General features: G+C 47.3%; 1 protein-coding gene across 6 annotated transcripts in view; it reads left to right on the top strand.

Moving 5' to 3' along the window:
- Nucleotides 1-10,360, top strand: part of TENM2 (teneurin transmembrane protein 2) — a gene marked incomplete at both ends in the record, with an annotated part of 509,065 nt that extends 498,705 nt beyond the window's left edge. For all 6 annotated transcript variants that reach the window (XM_084268596.1, XM_084268597.1, XM_084268598.1 and 3 more), the window contains 4 exons: nucleotides 2,630-2,926; nucleotides 3,796-5,410; nucleotides 8,279-8,409; nucleotides 9,599-10,360. In XM_084268596.1, coding sequence (XP_084124722.1) covers nucleotides 2,630-2,926; nucleotides 3,796-5,410; nucleotides 8,279-8,409; nucleotides 9,599-10,360 — 2,805 coding nt within the window. The remainder of the gene's footprint in view (nucleotides 1-2,629; nucleotides 2,927-3,795; nucleotides 5,411-8,278; nucleotides 8,410-9,598) is intronic.
- Nucleotides 10,361-24,936: the final 14,576 nt, after the last annotated feature.

A 24,936-nucleotide genomic window follows, 5' to 3' on the forward strand; every position in this document is an offset into this window, starting at 1 on the left:
TATCTAGCAACACCTCAACATTTAATTGTCTGGTGTTAGTTCCTGTAACAATAATCACATATCCATTTAGCTCTTTTAAATGAAAATCACTATGAGATTATAACAGGTTGAGTGGACTGAAAATGAAATTTGAAAATGAGGGAGAAAGCATAGAATTTATTTGCATCTCATTTATTCTAATTCATCTGTATAAATCGTTTAGTGAATGAACTCGAGTGAGTGGGAGCACTGGGGGAGCAGGTGGTGGGCAGGGCAGGCTACGGCAGCTGGGACAGCTGTGGCACCGCTGCAGAGCTAACACAGCGCCGCCACCAGAGGTTTGGTACCGTGCAGCATCACACAAGTGGTTTTTGTTGAGACCTTTACCCAAGGCACAGAGTGCCCATCCCTACTGCCACAGGGTCCACAGCAGCCACGGGAAAACCAGACATGCATATCAGGAGTGGAAAGGCAGGGAAAGAGCCTGTTAGATGATCTCCAGTTGTGATACTTGGAATAGTGGTGTCAGTGCTCCCAGGAAGGGGGGAGTTAATAATTTTGTTTGCTTTTCTATGTAATTAATGACACTGAAACTACACTCTGTCCTTTTGCTTATTTTACAAATGAAAATGAAGTTATTGAACTAGCCAAGCAGGGGCTTCTTTATTCTCCCAGTTTGTATGTGTACATAGCTCTTGTGCGTAATGATTTAAAAACCCTAATGCTTTAGTTCTCTATGGCCCAAAAAGCCTAATAAGCTTTCCAAAGTTTTTGAGAAAGGGCAGGATACCTGGAGCCAGACTTTCCTACAGGCAGATTGCTGTTGCAGTTACTGTAACGGAGGGAAGAAGCCCCAGAAGTCCCAACTGCTTTATGGAGCTTCAGAAATTAAAAAAAACTCAAAAACCAAACAAAAATAACCCCAAAAGCTAAAACTTAGGTTATTAATATTTTTAATATTTTTGTCTTTTTTTGTTTCTTTTAAGAAAATCTGTGGGTCCTTAAGAGATGAGGTTCTTTCAGTCATACACTGACATTTGAATGTTACAGCTACAGGTTTTGGAAAAGTGAAAGCTCTCTTCTGCTTCCCCAGGAGTTCTGTGAAGGAAAGGGTTTGATATGCCTGTCACCAGGATAGATTCTACATTTACACACCTAGAGTAACCGGTTGAGAATGTACCGATGATGAGTTTGGCTTCCCTGGCTTCATTTGCATCAGGATGGCAGAGTAGAATATGATTTATTTCACTAAGGTGTTTTAAAAAGAAACATCTTTTCTCTGAATCACGGGAGAAGTTGTTGCTGGAAGAACCTTTGGGAAACCCTACAGAAAAGAGCTTTCTCTAACGCTTGCCCACTGAGGAAACTCAAACTCTTAAAAAGCTACATTTTATTAATGGAAAAAATTAGGATAATGAGCGATAATTTGAAATAATTATTTCTTTACAAACACAAAATTGTATTAATTTGAAATTTGCTTTCTGTGTAGCTGAATTCCTGCAGAGTCGGTTGGGATGGGAATTGGGTTTACCCCTGCCAGTGGATATATCTCAGAACAACTTTTATGTCCTCGAGAAAGGCTCGGGGTTAATTTACATATTGTTTGATGTGCAGTTTAATTTTGGATAAGAGAAAACGTTGCTTAATCAAAGCTACTGTAAAATATAAGCTGAAGAACAAATTCCCAGAAACTGATGAATACTTTTTAAGTAGTCGTTGCTCTCAAATTATATCTAATTTAAAGACTTCTACTTTATTAATGATGCATCTACAATTAAATTACTTAAGAGGCTTTATCAGATTACAGCGTTAGCCTGCATTCTGCGGCTTAGCCTCCAGTGAATATATTTATGTATCTCTCAATGCAGCACTCTCACTAGAAGCCTCTCCATTTGGCATTCAGGCGCCTTTGTTTCTTTTTTCTTTTCTATTAAAATATAATATAAAAAAAATAAAATCTGTGACTGAAACACTTCATGCTGTACTGTGATTTGAAAGCTGTAATGGAAAAAATGGGGGAAAAAAAGAAGAGACAAATATTTAAGTTATTTAATACTTTTGTTTCTCAAAACTAGAAGTCCGTTTTTCCCAGCCTGTATGATAAAGATTTTTAATCTAAAGAAATGAAACCCATCCCAAGTGGTTGGGTTGTTGAGGGATCTATTTAATATTTGGAAAGTAAATGAAGAAGACATTAAATGAACAAATCCGTAAGCGGGGTGTTGCAGCTACAGAACCTGAGTGGCTAAATCTCAGTGCACACATGCAATTACAGTTTCCTCTGCGGTTCTTGGAGGCTGAGAGCTACTGATGGGCAGGAGAAGAAAAATTACTTCCATGCAAAATAATGTGTTCTCTGCTCAGTGTTAACACTCTGCGCTTTAAGACCTACGTGTGGAGTATGTCTGTCTGTCCTGGCAGTAAGGAAGCCTTTCTCTGTCAGATTAGAGCTCCCATGTTGCAGAGCGCTGGGAAAGCTCCCAGTAAAACACTCAAAGTTGCGTGTTGGAATATACCATGAAGTAGAAAGCAAAAGGCAGTTAACAGGAAGACATCCTACACTTTCCAGAAATGTGGGGCAATTGGATTCTCTCTCCTTTGTGTGTGCTGTTCTGGTGCCTGCTGAACGCAGCCCTCTTTCCTTCCACAGGTGCACGGAAGGAATTTACTGTCCATCGATTACGACCGGAACATACGCACAGAGAAGATCTATGATGATCACCGGAAATTCACTCTGAGGATAATTTACGATCAGCTCGGCCGGCCTTTCCTCTGGTTACCCAGCAGTGGGCTGGCTGCTGTCAACGTGTCGTACTTCTTCAACGGGCGCCTGGCGGGGCTGCAGCGCGGAGCCATGAGTGAAAGGACGGACATCGATAAGCAGGGCAGGATCATATCGCGCATGTTTGCAGATGGGAAAGTTTGGAGCTACACCTACCTAGAAAAAGTAGGTGATGTGGTTTTACCTTCTGGCCATGGTTACAATGAGACACCCTTTGGCTTCGTGTTAAGCTCTGTACATAATCATACACACAAAGTATCTCGGAATTGTACACGTCCCAGCTGTTAAGAATGCCTTTGCACCTGGCCTCAAAATTCCTTATTTTTCAATTAGCCAACCAACTTTGACTCATTTTTAATGGAAAATACTGTGCTCATGGTTTGTGTCTTTTGATATTCTCCTGAAAGCGATTAGGCCGCTGTATAATGACATAAACTAACACAATGAATCGTGCTTAATTAAAACCAAAACTGCATGACTTAAACCTGACAAAAGGTTCAAGTAGAAACAGGTAATTCATTTCTAATGATTATTTATTAAATGCAAACGTGCTAATGCATTTTTACTTAGCCTAATTAAGACACTTCAATCACAAAAGTGTCTTAAATACTTCCAAACCGCTTGTTCTTCTCCCTTTCCCTTCCTTGAATCTGTTGTTTTTAGCAAACCAGAGCTGATGGTCTCCATTTAGTTTCTCCTATGTTTCACAGCAGTAGTTGTGATTTACACTGGCTATTGGAGAGAGGCATCAAGTCATTTCTCTAACTCCTCTGCATCCCTCAGAGAAAGTCCTGCTAAAGGGAGGGCAGCTTAATCAGTTGCTAACCTATGCTTTCTCTGGCATGTCAGCATATTGATTTCCAAGCAGCAGATCCCCTCATCTGGCAGTCTGACAAAATTCCTGAACAGCTTTGTGCCCCTCACTAACGTATCTGATTCTCTGTGTATTCACCTAATATTGGTGCCTCTTCAGTAAATCCTCTCTCAGGGGTCACGTGCTGAAGGATAGTAACTGCGTTTTTCCCCCCCCACAGTCGATGGTACTACTGCTTCAGAGTCAACGACAGTACATCTTCGAGTATGACTCTTCAGACCGACTTCATGCTGTTACCATGCCCAGCGTCGCTCGGCACAGCATGTCAACTCACACCTCTATTGGCTACATCAGAAACATTTATAATCCTCCTGAAAGCAACGCATCAGTGATCTTTGATTACAGCGATGACGGGAGGATTTTGAAAACGTCGTTCTTAGGTACCGGCCGACAAGTCTTCTACAAGTACGGGAAGCTATCCAAATTATCTGAAATTGTTTATGACAGCACTGCCGTCACTTTTGGGTATGATGAAACTACAGGTGTCCTAAAAATGGTGAATTTGCAAAGTGGAGGATTTTCTTGTACCATCCGCTACCGGAAAATCGGCCCTCTGGTCGACAAACAAATCTACCGGTTCTCTGAAGAAGGGATGGTCAATGCGAGGTTCGACTACACGTATCACGATAACAGCTTCCGGATCGCAAGCATCAAGCCCATAATAAGCGAGACGCCTCTTCCAGTTGATCTTTACCGTTACGACGAGATTTCTGGCAAAGTAGAGCATTTTGGCAAATTTGGAGTTATTTATTATGATATAAATCAAATTATTACTACAGCAGTTATGACCCTGAGTAAGCACTTCGATACCCACGGGCGCATTAAAGAAGTCCAGTACGAAATGTTCAGGTCCCTAATGTACTGGATGACTGTGCAATACGACAGCATGGGACGGGTAACTAAAAGGGAACTGAAGCTTGGCCCATACGCCAACACAACCAAGTACACCTATGATTATGACGGAGATGGGCAGCTGCAAAGCGTAGCAGTCAATGACAGGCCAACCTGGCGCTACAGTTACGATCTGAATGGAAACCTTCATCTCTTGAACCCTGGAAACAGCGTCCGATTGATGCCACTGCGCTATGACCTCAGAGACAGGATCACGCGCCTGGGTGACATTCCGTACAAAATCGATGACGATGGGTTCCTGTGTCAGCGAGGCTCAGACGTATTTGAGTACAACTCCAAAGGGCTCCTGACCAGAGCGTACAACAAAGCAAACGGGTGGAGTGTGCAGTACCGTTACGACGGCCTCGGGCGAAGGGCTTCCTGTAAGACTAACTTGGGGCATCATCTACAGTACTTTTATGCTGATCTTCACAATCCAACAAGGGTAACTCATGTCTACAATCATTCCAATTCAGAAATTACCTCTTTGTACTACGACCTGCAAGGCCATCTCTTTGCAATGGAGAGTAGCAGCGGGGAGGAGTACTATGTCGCCTCTGATAACACAGGCACGCCTTTAGCCGTGTTCAGCATCAACGGCCTCATGATCAAACAGCTTCAGTACACAGCATACGGGGAGATTTATTACGACTCTAACCCCGATTTCCAGCTAGTTATTGGGTTCCATGGAGGGCTGTATGATCCTTTAACCAAACTCGTCCATTTTACCCAAAGGGACTACGATGTCCTGGCTGGACGCTGGACGTCTCCTGATTACACTATGTGGAAAAACATTGGTAAAGAACCAGCTCCTTTCAATCTGTATATGTTCAAGAGTAACAACCCTCTCAGCAATGAACTGGATCTAAAGAATTATGTAACAGGTGAGTCTTCATTACATTTTCTTATAAGAGACACTACTGTTTGGAAGTAAATTTGTGAATGGAATCAGGCTCCTTACTAGCTATTTGCGTTTTCCTTTTTGTGCCATGAAAAGGGCCGGCTAGTTCTCATTCTCTCATATTGCTCCTCTGTGAATGAAGGACACTAAATGAGAAGCCACAGAGAATTATGGGGGGTAAAGGGAAAAAAAAGAAAAAAGAATTCTTATTCCCTGTCAGCACAGACGAACACATGAAGATGTGTTCAGTCCAATTTTATATAAACAAAAGTGAAGTCACCTGCAGGATTCACTGGCAGGTTAGTTGCAGAATCAGGAACTAAACTGCTCAGCATCTCATCCCTGCAGGGCGACTTTCGAAATTAACTGCTGATTGAGCCCACGGGCACATTATGAATTACCACCAAGAATGGATTTAATTAAACCTCTTTTTCCCCATTTAACTTCTAATACACAAACAGTCTTTAGTCTTTAAAACAAAAATGTTGATTTTTTTTAAAATGTATTTCCTCCTGAAAGACTGGAAAATTTATGGAATGTATAGAGCTTAGACAGAAACAATGAAGTAGTTTTGATCACGTATGTTAGAATCGGGTACAACTTGTAACCTCTTCTTAATTAGTAATAATTTTTCACTTAGTGAGATCACACAGTACTTGAACTAGCTGCTGGCAATTTCTAAAGAGGAAGGTAATTAATATGTCTTCAGGAAAAGCTTTTAGAGTGGTGATATAATTTTTAAAAGGAGCCATCTTAATCTCAGCAGTAACTCGAATTTCAAGAAGAGCATGCATTGCCTTCGCAGAAAGTATGGTGGGACCTGCTCCTACGTGGAACACACCATGGGTTCTACTGGAGCTACTCTGCAAGACAGTGCGATTTCTATCTGAGAGTGTGAAAATATTGGTGACTGACAACACCTTGGGATCAAATTGTGTTGTCCTGAATTAAAAAAAAAATTCCTATTTTCATCCACTGCTGTTTGATTTACATTTTCAATGTCTGATTTACATTTTCACTGTCATGGTATTTTACTACCTCCTGAAATTGCATTCATTTCATTTATCTGTCCACTGGATGAAATCTAGGAAGAAATATTGCACTTTGGTGTAACCGGCCCTGTAGTCTGTAAAAATACTTCATTGGTGATGAAAATTCTCATTGCTGCGTGGACTAAAGACATACTCTTGCACAAGAAGTGATTATGGTGGCTCCTTGACTATCATTTATTTAAAAGATAAGGAAAAAAAAAAAACCCACAGAAGACAAAACCACCTCTGCACCCCTATGTGTTCCTGCTGTTAGCACCACTTTATTCTCAGGCTCAGGGAAAAGGAACTCCATCCAGTAGCAGCTGCAGTGCTGTGCAGCGCACAGTAGCCAAGCAAAATAGCAGTGACTTTGTATATAGGTTCTCCTCTTTTTTTGCAGAATTAGGGCAGCTGGAGGGAATTGTTCAGGAAATACCATTATGCCATAAAATAATTGGAAGCCTTAAAACCGAGCGGTAACGCTGTGCTGTCCAAAGCGGGAGGAAGAATGTGGTAGGCACTGTGTGATTGGACATGCAGAGAAGTATCTTCATAGAAGCAGGGTATCTTACTGGTTTTAGTGTCAGAATGGCTAAGAGAAGATGATGTTTGCTGTCAAATGTCTACGACCAAGAAGTATTACACTTTTTATGATGTGACATTACCTCTGCTGAAGGTTCTGGGAAGGCAGGCTTCACAACAGCACACAGGAGCCGCTTTGTGGCTGAGCAAGTCTGGATGTCCAGGCGGGTGGCTGTGGACAGCCAACACCTACCTGCTGCAGACACCATCCTTGGAGGGGGCTAAATTCAGCCAGCAGCCCTTGCATCCAGAGCGCCTTGTCTCTCATCCAGAATGCCTTGTCTCTCATCACACGTGGAGTTGCGCTCACATGGAGAGATGGCAAATGCAGCATCAGGAGCCAGCAGAGGCCAGCAAGGGGAGGAGGACCGGGTAAAGACAGGAGAGATTTTGAAACAAAACCGGTCACAACCATAGGTGCAAATCAAGTGGGAAGTGCCCTGCTCCCACACAGCTGACAGCCAGAAAAAGAAGCAGGAAACACAAGTATGAACCAGGGCCCTGGGCTTGTTGTTTTGGTTAAAACCATCATTTTGATCACTAAAATACATCATTAATTCTTAATACCTGCTGAGTTGACTGTTATTAATTTAGTTCCTTAGCTTTCTCAGCTAGTTATGGAGACAGAGTTTCACTGGTTGAACCCAGAGGTGGAAGTTCCCAAAGCTCGCTCCGGAGCTTGGCTGTAACCCTCCTGTGCAGCTCCTACTTCTCCATACTGAGCTTGGAGGGATGGGGAGGGTATTCATGGCACCTAAATTTAGACTTCTGAATTCCAAGTCTAGCTTCTTACTGCATTTAATAGAGCCTCTTGAGACCTGATGGCAGCTTACAGAAGTAGGACATAGAGGAGTATTCTCCCAGAGGACTTTGCAGATGTTTTTCAGAGTACTAACCTAATAAAATACCATTCTACAATACAGTTTATAGGTTCAGTAGCCACATCAGAAGGTATCAGAGATGGAACAAGCAAAGAGTTTGGATAATCCATGTGCTATAATGGAAAAAGAATGAAAGAGTTGGCATAGATCCCTGATGAAGTATGTGGGGTACATTTTAAGCAGTATTTCCTGTGCCTGTTCATGGTGGATTACTACAGTTCTGTCAAGTAATAGAAATTATGAGTTTGCTGCTACTTGAAATTAAGGAGGTCAGGGATGGATTTCCTTTTTTTTATTATTTCTCATGGTTATTATACGCACTTATTTCTCACTTTCCTGCTTACTTTTGATTTTTAGATGTCAAAAGCTGGTTGGTGATGTTTGGATTTCAGCTTAGCAACATTATTCCTGGTTTCCCTAGAGCAAAAATGTACTTTGTGTCACCGCCATACGAGTTGTCTGAGTCTCAAGCATGTGAAAATGGACAGGTAGGCAGACACATGGAAGTTATTTTTCTTGATAAATTTGCTCCACACTATAAATACAACTGCTGGCTCTTCCATAGTTTTAGCAGAAGGCCAAGAATTTATTTCAGTGTAAAATGACGTGAGTAGAGCTAGATTTTATACTAATGAACATATGCCTTTCTTGCCAACCTTCGTTGTTATCATAATTACAGTGTCATTAGTTTGTCTTTTATTGAGTTCTTCCTTGATTAACAAATTGTAACTCGGTTAACTTGATTAGCAATGACAAAGGGAGACTTTGTCAGGGTAATTTATCATCTGTTGTACCTTTGGTAAAACCATCCTAATTCCATATGTGTTGCAATAAACTTCGCTTGCTGCTTGCTGTACTGCTAAGAAATGGTTCTACTTCTCACCCTGTAATAGGGTTTCTCAGCTGGTTTTGCCTGACACTTTTGGTTTGCTACTCCAGTGACTGTTGTAACTTGAGTTGCAGTGTTCATACTTACTTGTCAGGTTAAGGTGGAAAATGGTGTATGTGTTCCAGCTTTACAGTAAATTCCAACACATTTAATGAACTTAGAGTACTAAGCCAATTTCAGACCAGGTCTATGCTAGGCTCACTTCACATTTGTGGTAATAGAACCAAAACGGTCATACAGACCTAAACATGCTGCTTTCACGAGCTCCTAAGTCATTTAAGGGTCTAAATCTCCTCTTGAGGAATTGCTTTGTTATTTTGGAGCCCAGATATCATCTATTTTCAAAAGGGCTTACATTCATAAGCATTTAGGTCTTCTATACTGGTTGAAATGTCTGAACAAAAGTGTCCAGAAGTGCCATCTTCCAATAAACTGATTGTTTGGTTTAAGGTCTGATTAAAATTGTGCTAGACTTAGGGCTTACTCTTGTAACAGACATCATGTAACTGGCCAAAATTGAAATTTTCAGTACCCATATGCCATGGAGGGTTATGAATGGGAAACATTGTATTTGATATTATTGATAGCAAAATAATTTGCCAAGTGAGTATTTACCTGATTCTGAATGGGGTCTGCATGGGGGCTGGTAACCAAGGGCGGTCTTCCCATAGCATAGGATTTTTCATGGCATGGCTTTCCTTTTAAGAAAGCAAAGCAAAGATTAGTACTGGTCTCTGCAGCGAGTATTTTCAGATCTATATCTTCTTTGGTGTTTTTGTTTTCCCCAGCTCATTACAGGAGTTCAGCAGACGACAGAAAGACACAACCAAGCTTTCATGGCTCTTGAGGGACAGGTCATATCTAAGAGATTACACGCCAGCGTTAGAGAAAAAGCTGGTCACTGGTTTGCAACAACCACTCCTATCATTGGGAAAGGAATCATGTTTGCTGTGAAGGAAGGCCGTGTAACCACTGGCATTTCCAGCATAGCCACAGACGATAGCAGAAAGATTGCCTCTGTCCTTAGCAGTGCTCACTACCTGGAAAAGATGCATTACAGCATCGAGGGGAAGGACACCCATTACTTTGTCAAGATAGGCTCAGCTGACAGCGACCTTGTCACCCTCGCGATGACCAGCGGGCGGAAGGTCCTGGAGAGCGGAGTCAACGTCACCGTCTCCCAGCCCACTCTCCTGGTCAACGGAAGGACTCGAAGGTTCACGAATATTGAGTTTCAGTATTCCACCCTGCTGATCAACATCCGCTACGGGCTGACCCCCGACACGCTGGACGAGGAGAAGGCGAGAGTGCTGGACCAGGCTCGGCAGCGAGCCCTGGCATCAGCCTGGGCCAAGGAGCAGCAGAAGGCACGGGACGGCCGAGAGGGCAGCCGCGTATGGACAGACGGAGAGAAGCAACAGCTTCTGAGCACGGGAAGGGTTCAAGGTTACGAGGGATATTATGTCCTGCCCGTGGAGCAGTACCCAGAGCTAGCAGACAGTAGCAGCAACATCCAGTTTTTAAGACAGAATGAAATGGGAAAGAGGTAACAAATTAACCTGCTGTCATCCTTTGCTGGATGAATCAGTAGTCGTAACTGTTATCTCCTCTCCTAAGGAGATGAAGACCTAAATGGGGGCACTAGGCTGAGCTACTTTGGGATAGTAAGTGGCACAAAAAGCTCATATTTTTTGAGTTAAATGCTACTGTTCAAGTGATTAAAAACCACATCCTGAAGTGGACTAAAGCCAGACTGAAAACTCTAACCGTACAAATTAAAAAGTACCCCTGAAATATTACCCACTTGTTCTGGGTCTAAAGAAAAACAAACAGAAGGCCTCGTATTGTATTACCTCACTCCATTCACACGTGAGCAAACTAAGAAATCCAAGTGGGCCACTTTCACTAACCAGCTGATGAAACACAGATGATTCAGACTGCTTGTTTGATAAATATCCAAGAGGTTTTCATTTAAAGCAAAATACAGGTGCATTTAAAACATGACTTTGGGGTGATTTGTGTGTAGCAACTGGAGGACAATGAGAACGCAAGTGAGAACGCACTGGAAATAGTAAAGAAAAATATATTTAAAAGTAACAAAACCACACTTGCACTCTGACCCTCCACTTGTCTGGCCTGAAGCTTAACGTATTCAAAGAGGGCAGAGTGTAAAGTTACATTCAAAATGGTGGCTATAAATCACTACAAATAAATTTCATACTCTGTTTGTCTTTGAAGATTTCCATTGTGGACAGTATAACACAGTTACAGGGTGTAGTCTGTTTAGATTCAGTAGTTTGTTGGTATCAGTTCCAGTAGAGCTGTGGGCATTGTGTTACACTATTGCAAATGGGCACCACGTCAGATCACCCTGTACATACATCAGCCAGAAGGCACAATCACTGTTTCAGATTTAAAAATTATTAGTGTGTTTGTTTGGTCGAGAAACTGAGACAATCACATTACAGTCACCACAAAAAGGAAAAAAAGAAAAAAAAAAAAAAAAAAGAAAGAAGTCTAATAAGAACTTTGGTACAAGAACTTTTTTGTAATATACATGTATGAATTGTTCATTGAGTTTTTATATTAATTTTAATTTGCTGCTAAGCAAAGACTAGAGACAGGCAAAGATAATTTATGGCAAAGTGTTTAAATTGTTTATACATAAATAAAGTCTCTAAAACTCCTGTGAAATACTTGTCTTCCCTGCGAAATCTTTTTAAGAAGTGACAAAACTCTCAGTGTGCTCCTGTCACTGAACACACGCAGCACCTGACTTTACAGGACAACACCTTGCTGTGGATTCTACAGAGGGACGTGCCCTTCACCTCTGGGTAAGAAAAGTCCTACAGACACCATCAGAAGGGCTGTTCAGGACACAGCAGAAAACTCCCGCCCGGCACCTCGCGACTGCACGAAGGTAACATGTGGACAGTCTGGAAAGGCGGCACCGTAATGGGGGCTGGAACACGGGGGGCTGTGTGGTGAGCCAGGAAACCTCTGTGACATCTGCCTTTTTTGGGAGATTGCTTATTTCTGCTGTGCTTGAAAACTGGAGGTAAGATCAAAGAGAGTCTCCTAAGCAAACAGTCACCCCTGATGATGCTAAAAGGGAGCTATCCATCAACCAGGACCCTGCTGCTTTTATCTCATTTAAGTACATAGCCAGGGAGCTCTACTTAATCTTGAGAATAGTTTTGCTTTTGGGGTTGCAAATGAGGTTTTTAATGATTCATGATATCGACAGAGATCTTCAAGTTGATTATGGGCATTAATTCACCACGGGGTGTTTTTAAAGCAGGACAGTTCAGCAGCTGTGTTGTTCAGCACCTATAGCAGCACTACGCACATCTGATTTTTGCTGTGTAAACCAACACCATCCCTCTCAGACTGATGTGCCTGCCCTGTGCAGCACACTCACCAGGACCCCAGGCCCTGCTCCCCTTGAAGGATGAGTCCAGGCACATCTCAAGGTGAAGTCCTGCATGTCCACCATCACACATGGATTTCTGTGGTGATGGACTCGAAGTGCTGTTAGTTACCAGACTGTTCTTTACAAGTGAAACCTCTTAAAGAAGTGAAGTCTTGTTAATCTTTTTTTTTTATTATTGTTTTTAAATGGAGGCACAGAACATGAAATCACCATGGGGAGACACTTGCCATCATCACAGTCTGCCTGGATTACCCTTACCCTCTACTGGGTTGCAGTTGAGAGGGTTGACATGAGAACCAATTGATTGCACAGTGTCCTTTATTGTCCTTTATTCTGTTGCCAGTCTCCTAAAGCTTGAAGAATTGGAGATTCCTCTACTTGACTTTATCCTCTGCAAAAGGAAACTTTAAACTAAAAATTAAATACCCTTATTAATTCCTATGGGATGAGATGTGACAGGTTCCAGAAAGACAAGGGTCCCTGTCCAGCTCCTTTGCAAACAACACACAGAACATTGTCAGGGTGTTCTTAAACACAACTTCTGAAAGAGGTCCAGTCCTCCTAAATGCTCAGCCCATTTATCCAGACCTATCCGTGGTTTCCAGGGCACGTGTGCAACTTTGCACAGGTCGCATGGAAAGCCCCAGCTCTTGGATTCAACTAACTATGGTGCTCGACCTGACTGAGGTCATTCCCCACCTTCCCTCTCAGGTCAGTCACTACGCTGTCCTTGTGTTTCCAGGCAGGCTCCCTGCCCCCTTTAACACCACATCCACATAGGCCAGCTCTCCCCTGGTTTGTAATTATGACATGGAGCTAGATGCTCTCATGCCTGGAAAAATAGCTGGTGGTTAGAGGCCATCCTAAAGAGCTTTTTCACTTAACAAATGGGGGAGATAAGTGATGTTGCCATGGCCAACCACGTGTTGCCTCTTCTCCTGTGGTCCCACTTGAGCTTCCTCTGTTTCTTACCCATTTCTCCCTTTTCCTGACTCCAACCCTCCTTCTTCCGTTCCTCGCTCCCCACAGATTGGTATCTCCTGTTCCCCTCAAAGCTCTTGCTTGCTCTTTTCTCTCCTCCTTGCTATGCTTTGCCATATAGAATAGGTAATTAACCTAAAGCAAGACCAAGGAGATGCAAACCGGAGCCCTTCACATGGGAGAGCAGTAAAGCAGTGCCTGTAGCAGTGACATTGTGGCTGTGTCCCCAGCAGTGTGGCAAGCAGGGTGGGCTGAGGACAGCCATCTAAGGACATGGCCTGAGAAGCACTCCTGGCCATAGGAAGCCCACATGAGCCCACACTAGCCCAAGAGCTAGGAACGTAGGCTGGCCCTTCTAACTTGAGCATAAGCTGAGGTGTCTGCAGAGTGAACACAAATCCAAGATAAGCTTCTGTTCAGAGCTAAAACCAGATGGAGAATCAGTGCCAGAGTCTGTTTGCTTCCTCCCCATTGGACTGCTGTAACTGAGGGAATTTGGTATTTATAACTGTGCATTTCAGCTTGGAAATCCGGGTTGGTTCCTGACTTGGCTCAGGGCCCGAAACCCGTCTGTCAGTGTCCCTGCTCCTCACCACCACCTCTCGAGGTGCCACCCCACAGCCCTGTGGCCGCACGATGGCAGTTCTGCCCAGGAGATGCTGAGAGGAACTGGCCTTTGCCTCCTGCACTGCCCTGCCTGCGGCAGGCCCCCAGCAGAGCCTGCCTTTGTGGCCTCCAAGCAGAGGCACCCACAGGAGCTCCTCCTAAAACTGGGCCAGACCAGTGCCCGGCAACAAACGTGAGGGAGGAAGCATTTAGACCCTTTTGTTTTCTTTCTCTGCTACCTGAAGCACAAGGGCTGACACATGCACGCACCAGAGCCAGCCTGAAACCTGAAGGGCAGCCTGGCTCTGGACCTGTTAGTTCACTCCTCCTATCCCACGGGTCATGTAGCCTTTCTGAATTCCTGCCAGAAATGAACGTGCCAACAGCAGTCCATGCCAGTAGTATTACCCTGTAAGCCCCTGATCTTCATGTAGCCCAGGCTCACAGTTGCTGTAGGAGCTGAAGAGCTCAATATCCCTCATCTGCCCCAGACATGACCATAGCATCTCCTCCCAAAGGCTTCCTACATCTGTCAGTCAAGAATTTCCTCTGCAAACAAGCATCAGCCTTCCCCAGGACACCAGGAAAGCCACTGCAGAACTAAGTGCCATTGACTAATTTGCAGTAACTGCTCTGTGTGTTGACCCTTTTGCTGACAGTCTTGCAAAGGCTTCTAAAGTGTTTGGTGATGACTGAATGTGGGAAAGTGGTTGACATTCAGCTTTGATGCTACAGCCCTAGGAAACTCAAAAGGTAAAGTTTCTGTCACCCTTTTGTACTGTCCCATGTTCACCTGGTGATCCTAAACCAAACCCACATGGTAAGGTCAGTCATATACTCAGGGAGCCTGTATTTTAGCTGTGCTTCTGTTAATAGAGAGATCTTACCGTACAGACTAAGGTGGGATGGCCTTACGTGTCTTATGCTATTCACATGATAGCTGAAGGGCCTTAACCTCAGGAAACACAGATTTTATCCAGAAGACAAGACCTTCTATAGCTATAATTTCTTCTCCAAAGTGGAACTAAGAGTAGATGTCCCTGGGCAGTTTTGATTGTGGAAATGGGGCTCTACTAGCTGGCTGTAGAAGCTCCTTGGCTTTAGCTATGTGGGGTAATAAAGAAGTACCAGGACTCATCTGCCTCCGAGCTGCCTCTGAGCTTGTCTGGGGAGTTTCTTCCCAGCCTCCTCAGGTACATCCTGCAGCATAAAGGTGTTTTTATTCACAAGCATTACTTTGCTCAAACCTTACTTGTTGTAAATGGACATTTGAAGCCAGCTGCTCCTCTGTGGCACCACAGGACAGGAGCTGTGTGCTCCCAGAAAAGTTTAAGATAGGGCCATCATCCACTGCAATGGAGTTGCTGAGGCAGGTGCAAAAGCCATTTTACTCTCCAGATCTCTGAACTGGCAGAGGGAGCTCACGGCCACTTTCGGCCCATGGTAAATCGTGATGGAGCATTGGCTCGACCCGGTGGCTCCACTGAAAAGACACTGTCACAGGAGGCCCCTGGTGCTGGCAGGTGCCAGTAGACATGTCTTACATGCTGTAATTACTTGTTTAGGTCCATAATATATAAAAATTGTCTCTCCCTTACCACCTATGTCTGTCACCCCTCTAATACACATAGTTTTATGCAACACCTGAACATGGCTAAGAGCTCTGGAAAGGCAAATGCTGCTGCCAGTGTCAAAGCACAAACTCCACTGTGTCGGTGAAGCCTTTTCTGGGCCCGTTGTTGTTCATGGCAGAGCTCTCCCTAACCCATCACCACGGTGCTGGGCAGACCTAGAGCTGCAGTCGTGAACTGTGTGTGCCTACAGGAATACCCAACGGCTGATTACCTGAGCCACTGGCAAGAGTAACTGCTCTGTTACAGGCAGCTATGGCTGGCTGACACAAGCCACATCACAGGTGTCCTCAGCAGCACCCTCATAGCTGGGCCCATTGTGCTGTGGAGCTAAACTGGGAATTCTAATGTCAGCAGACTGAGCGCTCACTACATCGGCTCTGCATCCTCACCACTGCAAGTGCACAGAAGAAGGAGGAGGTGGAAGCCCCGGTGTGATGTGCTCAGGTACCCAGGTCAGGCATTCAGCCAGATGACCCAGGTGAGGAAACAGCTTGGCAGAGAGGGCAGGGACTCGACTCTGCCGGCACCTCCCATGCAGGCACCGCGTTTGGGTGGCTGCCGCGAGCACCCTGCATGCTGCAGGCAGGTCAGACCCTGTAACCACCAGCCCCAAGAGCCACTGCAGACTCTGGGGAGCGTGGGGTCTGCACCAAGGCCCTGCACCCAGCCAGGCACTGCAGGTCACCTGCAGCTCAGCAGGTGCCACCAGCCCTGCCCAGGCTTCCCCCATCTCCTTCGGCAGGAGTGCGGTGCTCCTCTTTCCAGAAGTTATTTGGAGTAAGCAATAGCTCTTCAAAATACGTATCTAATGTAATAGATTAGGCTTCTCCTTCTTTCTTTCTTTGTTAAAATATTTGTGCAGTGTCTTAGCCCCTAAGGAGGGTTTGATGGTTCTGGGGTTAAAGTCAGGCTACTTCTGTGGAGCTTCTGTGACAAGGGAAAGAAAGAAACAGTAAAATGTGGTAAAAACACCATGGGGGAGAGAGCTGTGTGCCAGTTTTCAGAGAGAAGCAAGTGAATGCAGCCAATTTATAAATCCTTAACAAATAGGATTGACAATGGCAGTGGTATTTCAGCTGCTGCGAGTGCAGAAGGCGGGAGGCACCGTACTGTAACGCTGTCTGTGCTACAGCAGCTCAAGAGCGTTGCCATCGCAGAAGCCACACTTAGGAAGTCCTACATCTTCAGATGACAGCTTCTGGCAAGCTTGAGTCCGGTTCGGTGGCTGCACAAGAAACTCTGCCTGCAGCACTGTGCTGGCTGTACCGCTGCCCTCTGTGTGACCGCCCAGGCCCACGACTGCTTCAGGACCTCACCAGCCACTCTGCCCAGACCTGCCCCCAGCTGCCACGGCCCCCACAGACAGCAAGAGGCAGCCATGGGCCAAGCCCCTCACCCCGGGGTGCACCCCAGCTAGTCCCAGGGACTTCTCCATGACCCTTTTGCTACTCACATACCTGACCCTGCTCCACCAAGGCTACACCTTCCTTTCTCCAGACTTGCACCTCATAGATCTGAAGGCAGGTCACCCCGGGAAGCTCCACACTTCACAAAGCAGTGGGGTGTCCCAGCCTGTTCTGGGCCACCAAGCTGTTTCTGCAGAGAGCTCCTGATGCCATGCCGATCCTTATAGAAACACAGAGTCTGTGCTGCCTGTGCTGAGCCCCTCAGCAAGTCACACAAAGCAGCTTCAGCTGTGGGGCAGCTGGGAGCCTCAGCTCAGCCCCAGCTGTGGCCATGCCAGCCTTTGCTCCTCTCAGCTGAGTGCAGACCCCTGGGCTCATCTCTTGCGGGGATGCCACCGGGTCCGTGGGACACAGGGCTGCCTCAGCGCTGGGCTCTGTTCAGCCCCATTACGCTCGGTGAGGTCTCACACACGGAGCGGCTGGGCAGTTGTGTCTGTGGTTGGCTCCCACCCCGGCTCCACTGCCCATTCTCGGCCTGGGGTGTGGTGGGATGGCGGCCGCCGCCTCACCACTGGCAGGAGGTCAGTGCTGCTGGCCCCATGCTGCGGCTCGCCCGGCTGCACAAGTCTGGTGCTGGGGGCCTGGGTGTGGACAGCCACACTGCTGGTAAAGCGTAGTGCTGCATGACTGGGGTGAGGGTAGCGCAGCGTGTGCGTCACTGAAGCATGGACTGAGTGGTCCTTAGAGCCCTAGCCGCTTGTTAAGAATTTTCTAGGTGAAATTAAGGTGCAGCCTACTGTTCCAGGTGCTTTATTAGTGTCTCCAATCTACACAGCAATGTAACCAGGTGGGGTTTGGTTTGGGAGTTTCTTTCTTTGCTGCTGCAGCTCTGAGGTGGCCGTGTGACAGACCAGAGCCGTGCTCCAGCTCCCGCCCGCCTCTGCAGGGCTCTGCACAGGCATCCACCACCATGGCTGCTGCATGCCAGTGCGCTGCCAGGCAGCCGTTTGGCCTCTCGCCAAGGGGGATGGATCCCCACCATGCTGCAGGGTCCCCACCATGCTGCAGGGAACAGCTCCACCACAGCTCTTGAATGCAGGTTCCCATCTGACCGAAACACCATGCAGCTGAGCACATGAGCTGTGCATCGGTGGGAAGGGAAAGACTCGGAGAACTTGCTTCTGCCTCTGCAGTACTTTGCCCTTCGCTGGTACAAGTGGTCTTGCTCTCTTTGGGACCTGACATGCCATGGCCAGCCATGGTACCCCACGGAGTGCACGGCCCTGCCCTCGATAGATGTAGACATGCTGCCTGCCAGACAGCCAAGAGGGCAGGACAGCCTGCCGAAGCAGCTGGCTCGCACCCTGCTACTGCCTTGCTGCGCAGCAGCCAGCTCATGAGAGCAGCCTTGGAGTCCCTCACCCGGGAACTGCCCACTTTGAGGAGTGATGGTACGTATCCCTTTGCCATTCATTGCTATGAGCTGCTGTCCCCAAACCCCACTGCTGAAACCGCTCCTTAACACTAATGGGAAGCTGTGCCTCATGCTAGACAAGAGCAAACCCACCTGCAGAGCCCTGTTCCTGCTATCACAGTGCAAAATTAGCCATAACAGAAAAATTGCCTACGTCAGCTTAGAAACATAATGCACCTTGGCAAAACTAAATGTATTTTTGGTCCCCTTGCCGTGGGTTAGGCACACATTGCCATCCCAGTGGTGCCTGGGCAGCTCTGGTCTGGTGTGGTGCTTGCCCAGCTCGTTTTGACACGGCATGACAGTGGCACTGTGGTGTTTTTACAGCTCCAGCCTGATTACGGTATCAGTGCACATGGACACATTTCATTTTTACAAGCCTGGGCACGTGCAGGCTATTCCCTCCTCACTTGTCACACATGATAAGGACGAGCTCCTGCCCTGCCGCATCCTGCGCACGTCCCAGCACCCCGCTCTGCTGCTGCGGGACACCTGCACGGGCTGTGCGTGCCTCTGGGTTCGGGAGTCCCAAGCCACGCCAGCAGCAATGGGAAAGTTCACATCCTCAGGGCAGAAAGGTGGAGGGCTGTGGCAGCTTTGGGGCTGGTGAGCTGATGACCAGGAGAAACCTGCTTACAGGACGAGGTCCAAACAAATAATGGGCCAGTAAAAACAGCAACTGATACCAAGGAAATTGATTTTTCTGTCATACGTGCTCTCCATAACAGGTAGATGGAAAGCTGTATGCTTTTTTCCCTATGGCTGAGGGTGACAGGGTGCTTGATGCCGTTCCTGACTCCCACCCTCAGTGCTGGGGCTGGCTGCCAAGGGCCGGCTCTCTCAGCACAGAGGAGCTCAGTGCTGGCACCCTGGCCTCAGGTCCAGCTCAGCTCAGCAGAGCCCCACACTGAGTGGCTGTGTGGGCTGACGGGTTGGCACAGGGGCTCATGCTGGGATGAAGACTCTGCCCAGCTTCACTGGGGTCTCCCATTTAGGTTAAGCAGCTCCCAAGTACTGCAAGGTAGGAAACACATGTTCAGCTCAGTGCCCGTTGCAAGGGATGTGCACATGCTCAGGGAAGCCAGAGGCCCAATGTCAAGGCAAGGCTGCAGTGCGGTGCTTCCAGCAGGCACATGAGGCTCTATAAAACAACAGGGATAAGGGCTGTTGGGGGGAAAATAAATCCTGGTTTGTTTGGAGGTGAAAAAAAAATCTCAGAACACCCGAAGGTCACAGTTAGGAATTTATTCCCTCTCTGCAGGCTTGTTTGCTGAAAGATAAAGATCTCAGGTGCAGGTGTACAAAGTGCCAAGGATCCTGAAGGCAATAGAGAGCAAACCCGTGGCTGAGTGACAGGCCTGTGGCATGTCCCTCCAGGCATCACGAGGACTCGGTCGCAGGTGTCCTGACGGGTATCCTGCCAGGGTTCCTGCCTCTGGGGGTGAAGGATGCTGCCGTGCTAGAGCCAGCCCGGCCTGGGGCAGTGGATGGCAGGGCGCTTGTGCCGGTGTAAACACTGACCATGGCTTGGGAGAACCCTGATTCAGATGGGGCTGGGAATGTCCTGCAGACTGCAGGAGCTCAGATGGTTTGATCGGCAGTCCTACGCAACAGCCCCACCACACAGCTCCCCGTCATGGCAAGCTGCATTGGAACAGAGCAACCAGCAAACACCCAGAGCAAAGGACTTGAAAAAATTATTTCATGGAATCACAGATTAATTTAGGTTGGAAAAGCCCTTTAGGATCATCAAGTCCCGCCATGAACCTAGTGCTACAACACACGTTTGTATGGTCACAAGGCTCACAGTGCCTCAGGCTTCTTCAGGCTGTAGCTCCTGGACTCACCCCAGCTCTCTTACCTTTACTTTTCACACCTTTTTTATATGCTGTGTGATATATTCTTGACTTTTCCCTTAGATACAGAATTTTACCCTATGCACTCACAAAAGTACTGTATTTACTACTTAATGAACAAGTGGGGAGGGCTCTGCTCATTTCTTTTCAATGCTTGGGGTAGCATAGAGAACCGCATTGTTTGCTAATCCTGTTCATGAGAAACAGCATGACAAAGGTAGCTTGAAATTTAACATTAGAACCAAAGCCACGAGCTGCTATCTGAGGCTTTGCTAAAAGCAGGAGGTTGAATTTTTATTTCGTTAGCTTGGCTTCTGGTGAGCAGGTCTTAAACCTTCCCACACTTCTTTTCCAGCTGCCCTTTTGACTGTATTAGTTTTCAACAGTTTCTTTATTGCTAGCTCTTCTGCTCCCTGCTAGCTTTGACACCAGCCCCCTGAAGAAGCCTGTGTGGTTTAAGTCACTCTGTCGGCTTCTTTGCTGTACAAGTGCAGGCGCCTGGTGGGACACTCTGCAACCTGGGCTGATGGGGTGAAAGAGAAGGAATTCCTGCAGGAAAGGTCAGGGCCCAGGTGGTTTCTCTGGAGGAAAGGCGGTGTTTCCTATGCACAGCTGTGCTAGGGTGGCCGGAGCTGCCAGTAAGGGTGGGAACAGGAACAAAGCTGCAGGGCAGGGCAGCTCCTTGAGTTGGGGTGCTGCCACAAGAGCCAGAACCCTGTGTTGGAACTGAACTCCTCACCTGGGAACCCCAATGCACTCTGAGCATGATTTCCCGGCACCTGATGCAGCCAGTGCCTCCATACAATTTAGGGTTCCCAAAGAGTTGGATATGAGAGCCTTTGTACAGTGCATTACCTTGGGTGTGTTCAAGAATATTTGCTAAGAACTACTCAGCTTTTTATTTCCTGCACAGACACCTAAGAATGTGCAAAACCATGAATCAGAAAACATAATAAAAGATAAGATGTGGGTTTGTTTTCAGTACAGCAAGATGGTTGTGTGCTCTCTTGTACACTTTGGGGGACTACTGAAACCCCCAGGGGTTTGACTGGTGCCACTGCTCCCAGCTCAGCTCCTTGGCAATCTGTGGTGGGAAACAGGAGAAAAAATAAACCAGTCAGAAAGTAAAACCTTAACTACAGCCTAAAGGGACAAAATACCCCAGAGCTTTGTTTTCCATCCAACAAAGTCAAAGAGTTCCACAGCCTTGCTGGCTCACTGGGGCTGTGCCCTCACAGCAGCTCCCTGCATGGATGTGCTTTGTGGGAGAGAGATCAGCAGAGCCAGTCCTAGGTGAAACAAGTTGTTCTAAACAGGGCACAGCTAAATAGCATCGCGTTAAACAAATAAACTAGTCAGGGGCTGCTTATGACCCTTTTTGGAAAGGCCAGGCCAGCAGAAAGCCCTCCAGCTGACTTCCCAGGGTGGGGTGGGGGGAGACCCAGCCCAGCTGTGAAGGTCCCATTTAAGAGTCATCTTGTCCAGTGAACCTGGAGTCTGCTCCAGCCCTCCCAGGCTACCCATCCCCATGTGGGAGGGAGCATTGTAGGGACTGCTGTGTGCATATAGAACCAAATGTCTGGAACAAGGGGCAGGGGGACTGTCAGGACAGTGTGAAGGCCCAGCCAGTACCTGCCAGTGCAACTGCAGGGCTCTGCCCACGTCAGCTGCTTGGGGTTTTGTAAGGCCTCCAGCAACTGGCATTTTAAGGAGCAGTTTGACAGAAAACAATGGACCAGCTTTGCTAATGTTTATAGAGAGTTTTTTTCACGTGGGGACTGGCTGTGTGCACTCTTCCTGCCTTGTGGGCACCTCGGCTCTTCCCGCCAGGCTGGAAACTGCTTCTGAAAGTGGGAAGGCTTTGGGGTGCTTCCAAAATGCAATGGCCCATCTTTGCAAGCCTGGGTTTGACTGTTCAAAAAACTGAAGTGCCGTTTGGAAAGTGGAAAAAAGAGATACACCTACAGTCTGAGGTAGGTGGGGTGGGGAAGGGTCCTCTAGAAGGATGAGCTAACCCTCCCCACACAACTGGTATGATTGCTGCAAGTTGAGAAATGCTGGAGGTTTTAACCCAAATGTGGAATTTCAGGGAAATAAAACTGATCCCTGGCAACTGAATTTAAACCCATTATTTCCTCCTTTTTCAGTTCAGACACCTGAAGAAAACTGTTGGGTGTAAGAGACCACCAACACCATGCTCTAGTAGCTCCTGACACCTGTGGCTTTGTTTTCTGCAGTCAGTTATGAACAGAGCTGTAAGTGTCCATACAAAAATACAGCCTTCTGACTGTATTGGGAAAACATCCCCAGGCAGCAAGCAGCCAGCTCTCCAAAAGAGGAATCACCCCAGAAAACAGCTGCTCTTGTTACTGAAACATTTTTTACCCGTCCTACCCAGGACTCTGCAAAGCTGGACGGGTTGGTGCTGTGCAGCACATGAGGTCATGCTGGAGGCAAAAACCTCTTTTTTTTTTTTTGCCCCTGGGCAAAAAAAAAAAAAAAAAAAAGGTTTCTGCAGACATTGTTCTCTGCTCTGTTCTTCCTTTTCACATAGGCAAGGGCTTACCTACGAACCAAACCTTCCCTTTCTTTGCTCATGAGAAAACAATCACCTGTTTGTTTATTGCTTTACAGTTCAAACAGACTCTGATAAGGCTGAATTCTTTTGTTGTGAGTGTAGGTGGTAAAAGGGAGTAAGTTACCATACACACATTCCTGATTACATTCATAAATTCATATGGTTCAATGAGGGGGTTTGGTTGGGGTTTTTTCCTCCCCCAAGTTAAAAAAAACCAGAGGAGTGGAAAAATAAGAACTTTTGACTTGAGTCAGAACTACCTGCAAATATTTTCCTGAGGTAATTATTTCAGAAGCAATTATCTTTAAAATAAACAATAATACACAATTACTTTCTTCACATAGTCGATGATATCTGGTAAATAAAAGGTCTTTGGTCTGCTCCTGTACATACAGCCTTTCTCTATCATCTGGCCTATGCATGACCTGAGAATTTGAAGAACCACTTTAACATAAAGCGTGCGTTTGGGGCAGTATCTGTGCATAAGGCCACAAATACAGGGACATGGGCATACAGATTACTTTGTTCTCACTTGGTTATTTAGTAAGAACGTTACTTGTGATTCATATTTTTTTCTCTGTTGTTACAGTTCACCCTTTTAAATGTCTTAAGTACTCTGCTGAGTGTTCTACAAAGAGAGAAGCACCATTATCCACGGGATTAAAAGCAGTAAAGGGAAAATGACGGCCACAGTGACTAGCCCAGCGTCCCGCAGAAACCCACTGCGCGCGGCTGGCGTCAGCCCAGCGCTGCCGGCGGTCCCAGTGTCTGCTCGCTGGAGCGACACTGCTCCCAGTGCGCCCAGCCTGCGGCCCCAAAGAAACCACAGGCTCCATTCGGAGCCGGGAACGCATGCAGCGTTTATTCCCTGACCCTTGTTTTGCTGCCAATTGAAAAGCCATATGTATGGCCCCATTACAAAAGCAGCAGGGTTAGTGGCACCCTCCAAGCCTGGTTTCAGGTACCATGGGGTTAAATCAGGCTGGTTTCCAAATGCCTCACTTTCGGTTTTACTTGTCTTCATTTTCTTCCCTGCTCAACCACTTCTTCAGCCAACTGCTACTGCATTCTGCTTCGGCCTCCAGAGAATTTGCGGTTCCCACTCCCAGCGGGTTGTCAGAGAGCCTTAAACAAGTTATCTTACCCTCAGAATCCGGCACAAAAATGAGATGTTATTTTCAATTGTCTTGCTTGCTTTGCTTTCTCCAGCCCTTTGGGGTTCCCCTCTTCTCATCCTCCAGTTTCCCTGTGCCTGCCAGGGATCCCCGCTCCCTTCTGCTGCCTCAGTAGCTGGAGCTCCACAAACTTCTTGCTTCCCCCCCCCCCCTTGACATCTGTGGGCACGTCCCGGGGGAAACGCTACCTCAGGCAAAACTCCCCTCATCGCAGGTCACCTGCACTAGCTCATGGTCTGGTCGCATTCCACTGCACGAGCTTTCATCATGACATTTCTGCCGTGGGCAGTTTGAGCCTGTATTACCCAAGTCTGGGGACAGCAGACTGGGAGGGCACGTCCTACTACCTTCTTCCATGCTGTGCTGTGGTTACCACAGAGCCACAGTCAGGGGCCGGCTGTGGCAGGGCCGTGGCGGCAGCTGCTCTGGAAGGGGCACTGCCACCCACCCATGCCACCTGCCCGGGGCTTCCTTCTAATAGCTGCCCACGCTCGCTTCTGTAGCCCTGCCTTCGGGTGATGCTCTCCTGGCTGTCGACACACCCCGCGGCAAGAGTTTTCTCTCCTGAGGCCGCATCGATGGGGAAGCCACCGCTGTCACCCCTGCCTGGGCAGCTCCTTTGGCTGCTCACTCACCGCCGGCAAACACGGCCTGGCAGCGGCGGCTCCTCTGAGGAGCCGGGCCGGGGGCTCTACACTGCCGGGCGCCCGGACCGGCAGGGACCCCGCACGGGCGGTAGGGCAGCCGTGGCCCGGAGGGCTGTGTCCCGCAGGCCCGGGACTCCTGGCAACCTGAGGGATGGGCCCAAGCCAGGGAAGCGCGTATCGGGGGTGGGGGGACCGGGAGGGGGGTGTACGTGTGGGGTTTTGGGGGAGGGTGTGTGTGTCCGTGTCCGTGTCCGTGTCGTTCCGCGCGGGTGCCGGCACCCCTGGCTGGCAGACACCCCGACACCCCCGAGTGCCTCACTGGGCGCCGCACACACC

Source organism: Gallinula chloropus (genome assembly GCF_964237585.1).
Source record: "Gallinula chloropus genome assembly, chromosome: 10".
Taxonomy (NCBI): domain Eukaryota; kingdom Metazoa; phylum Chordata; class Aves; order Gruiformes; family Rallidae; genus Gallinula; species Gallinula chloropus.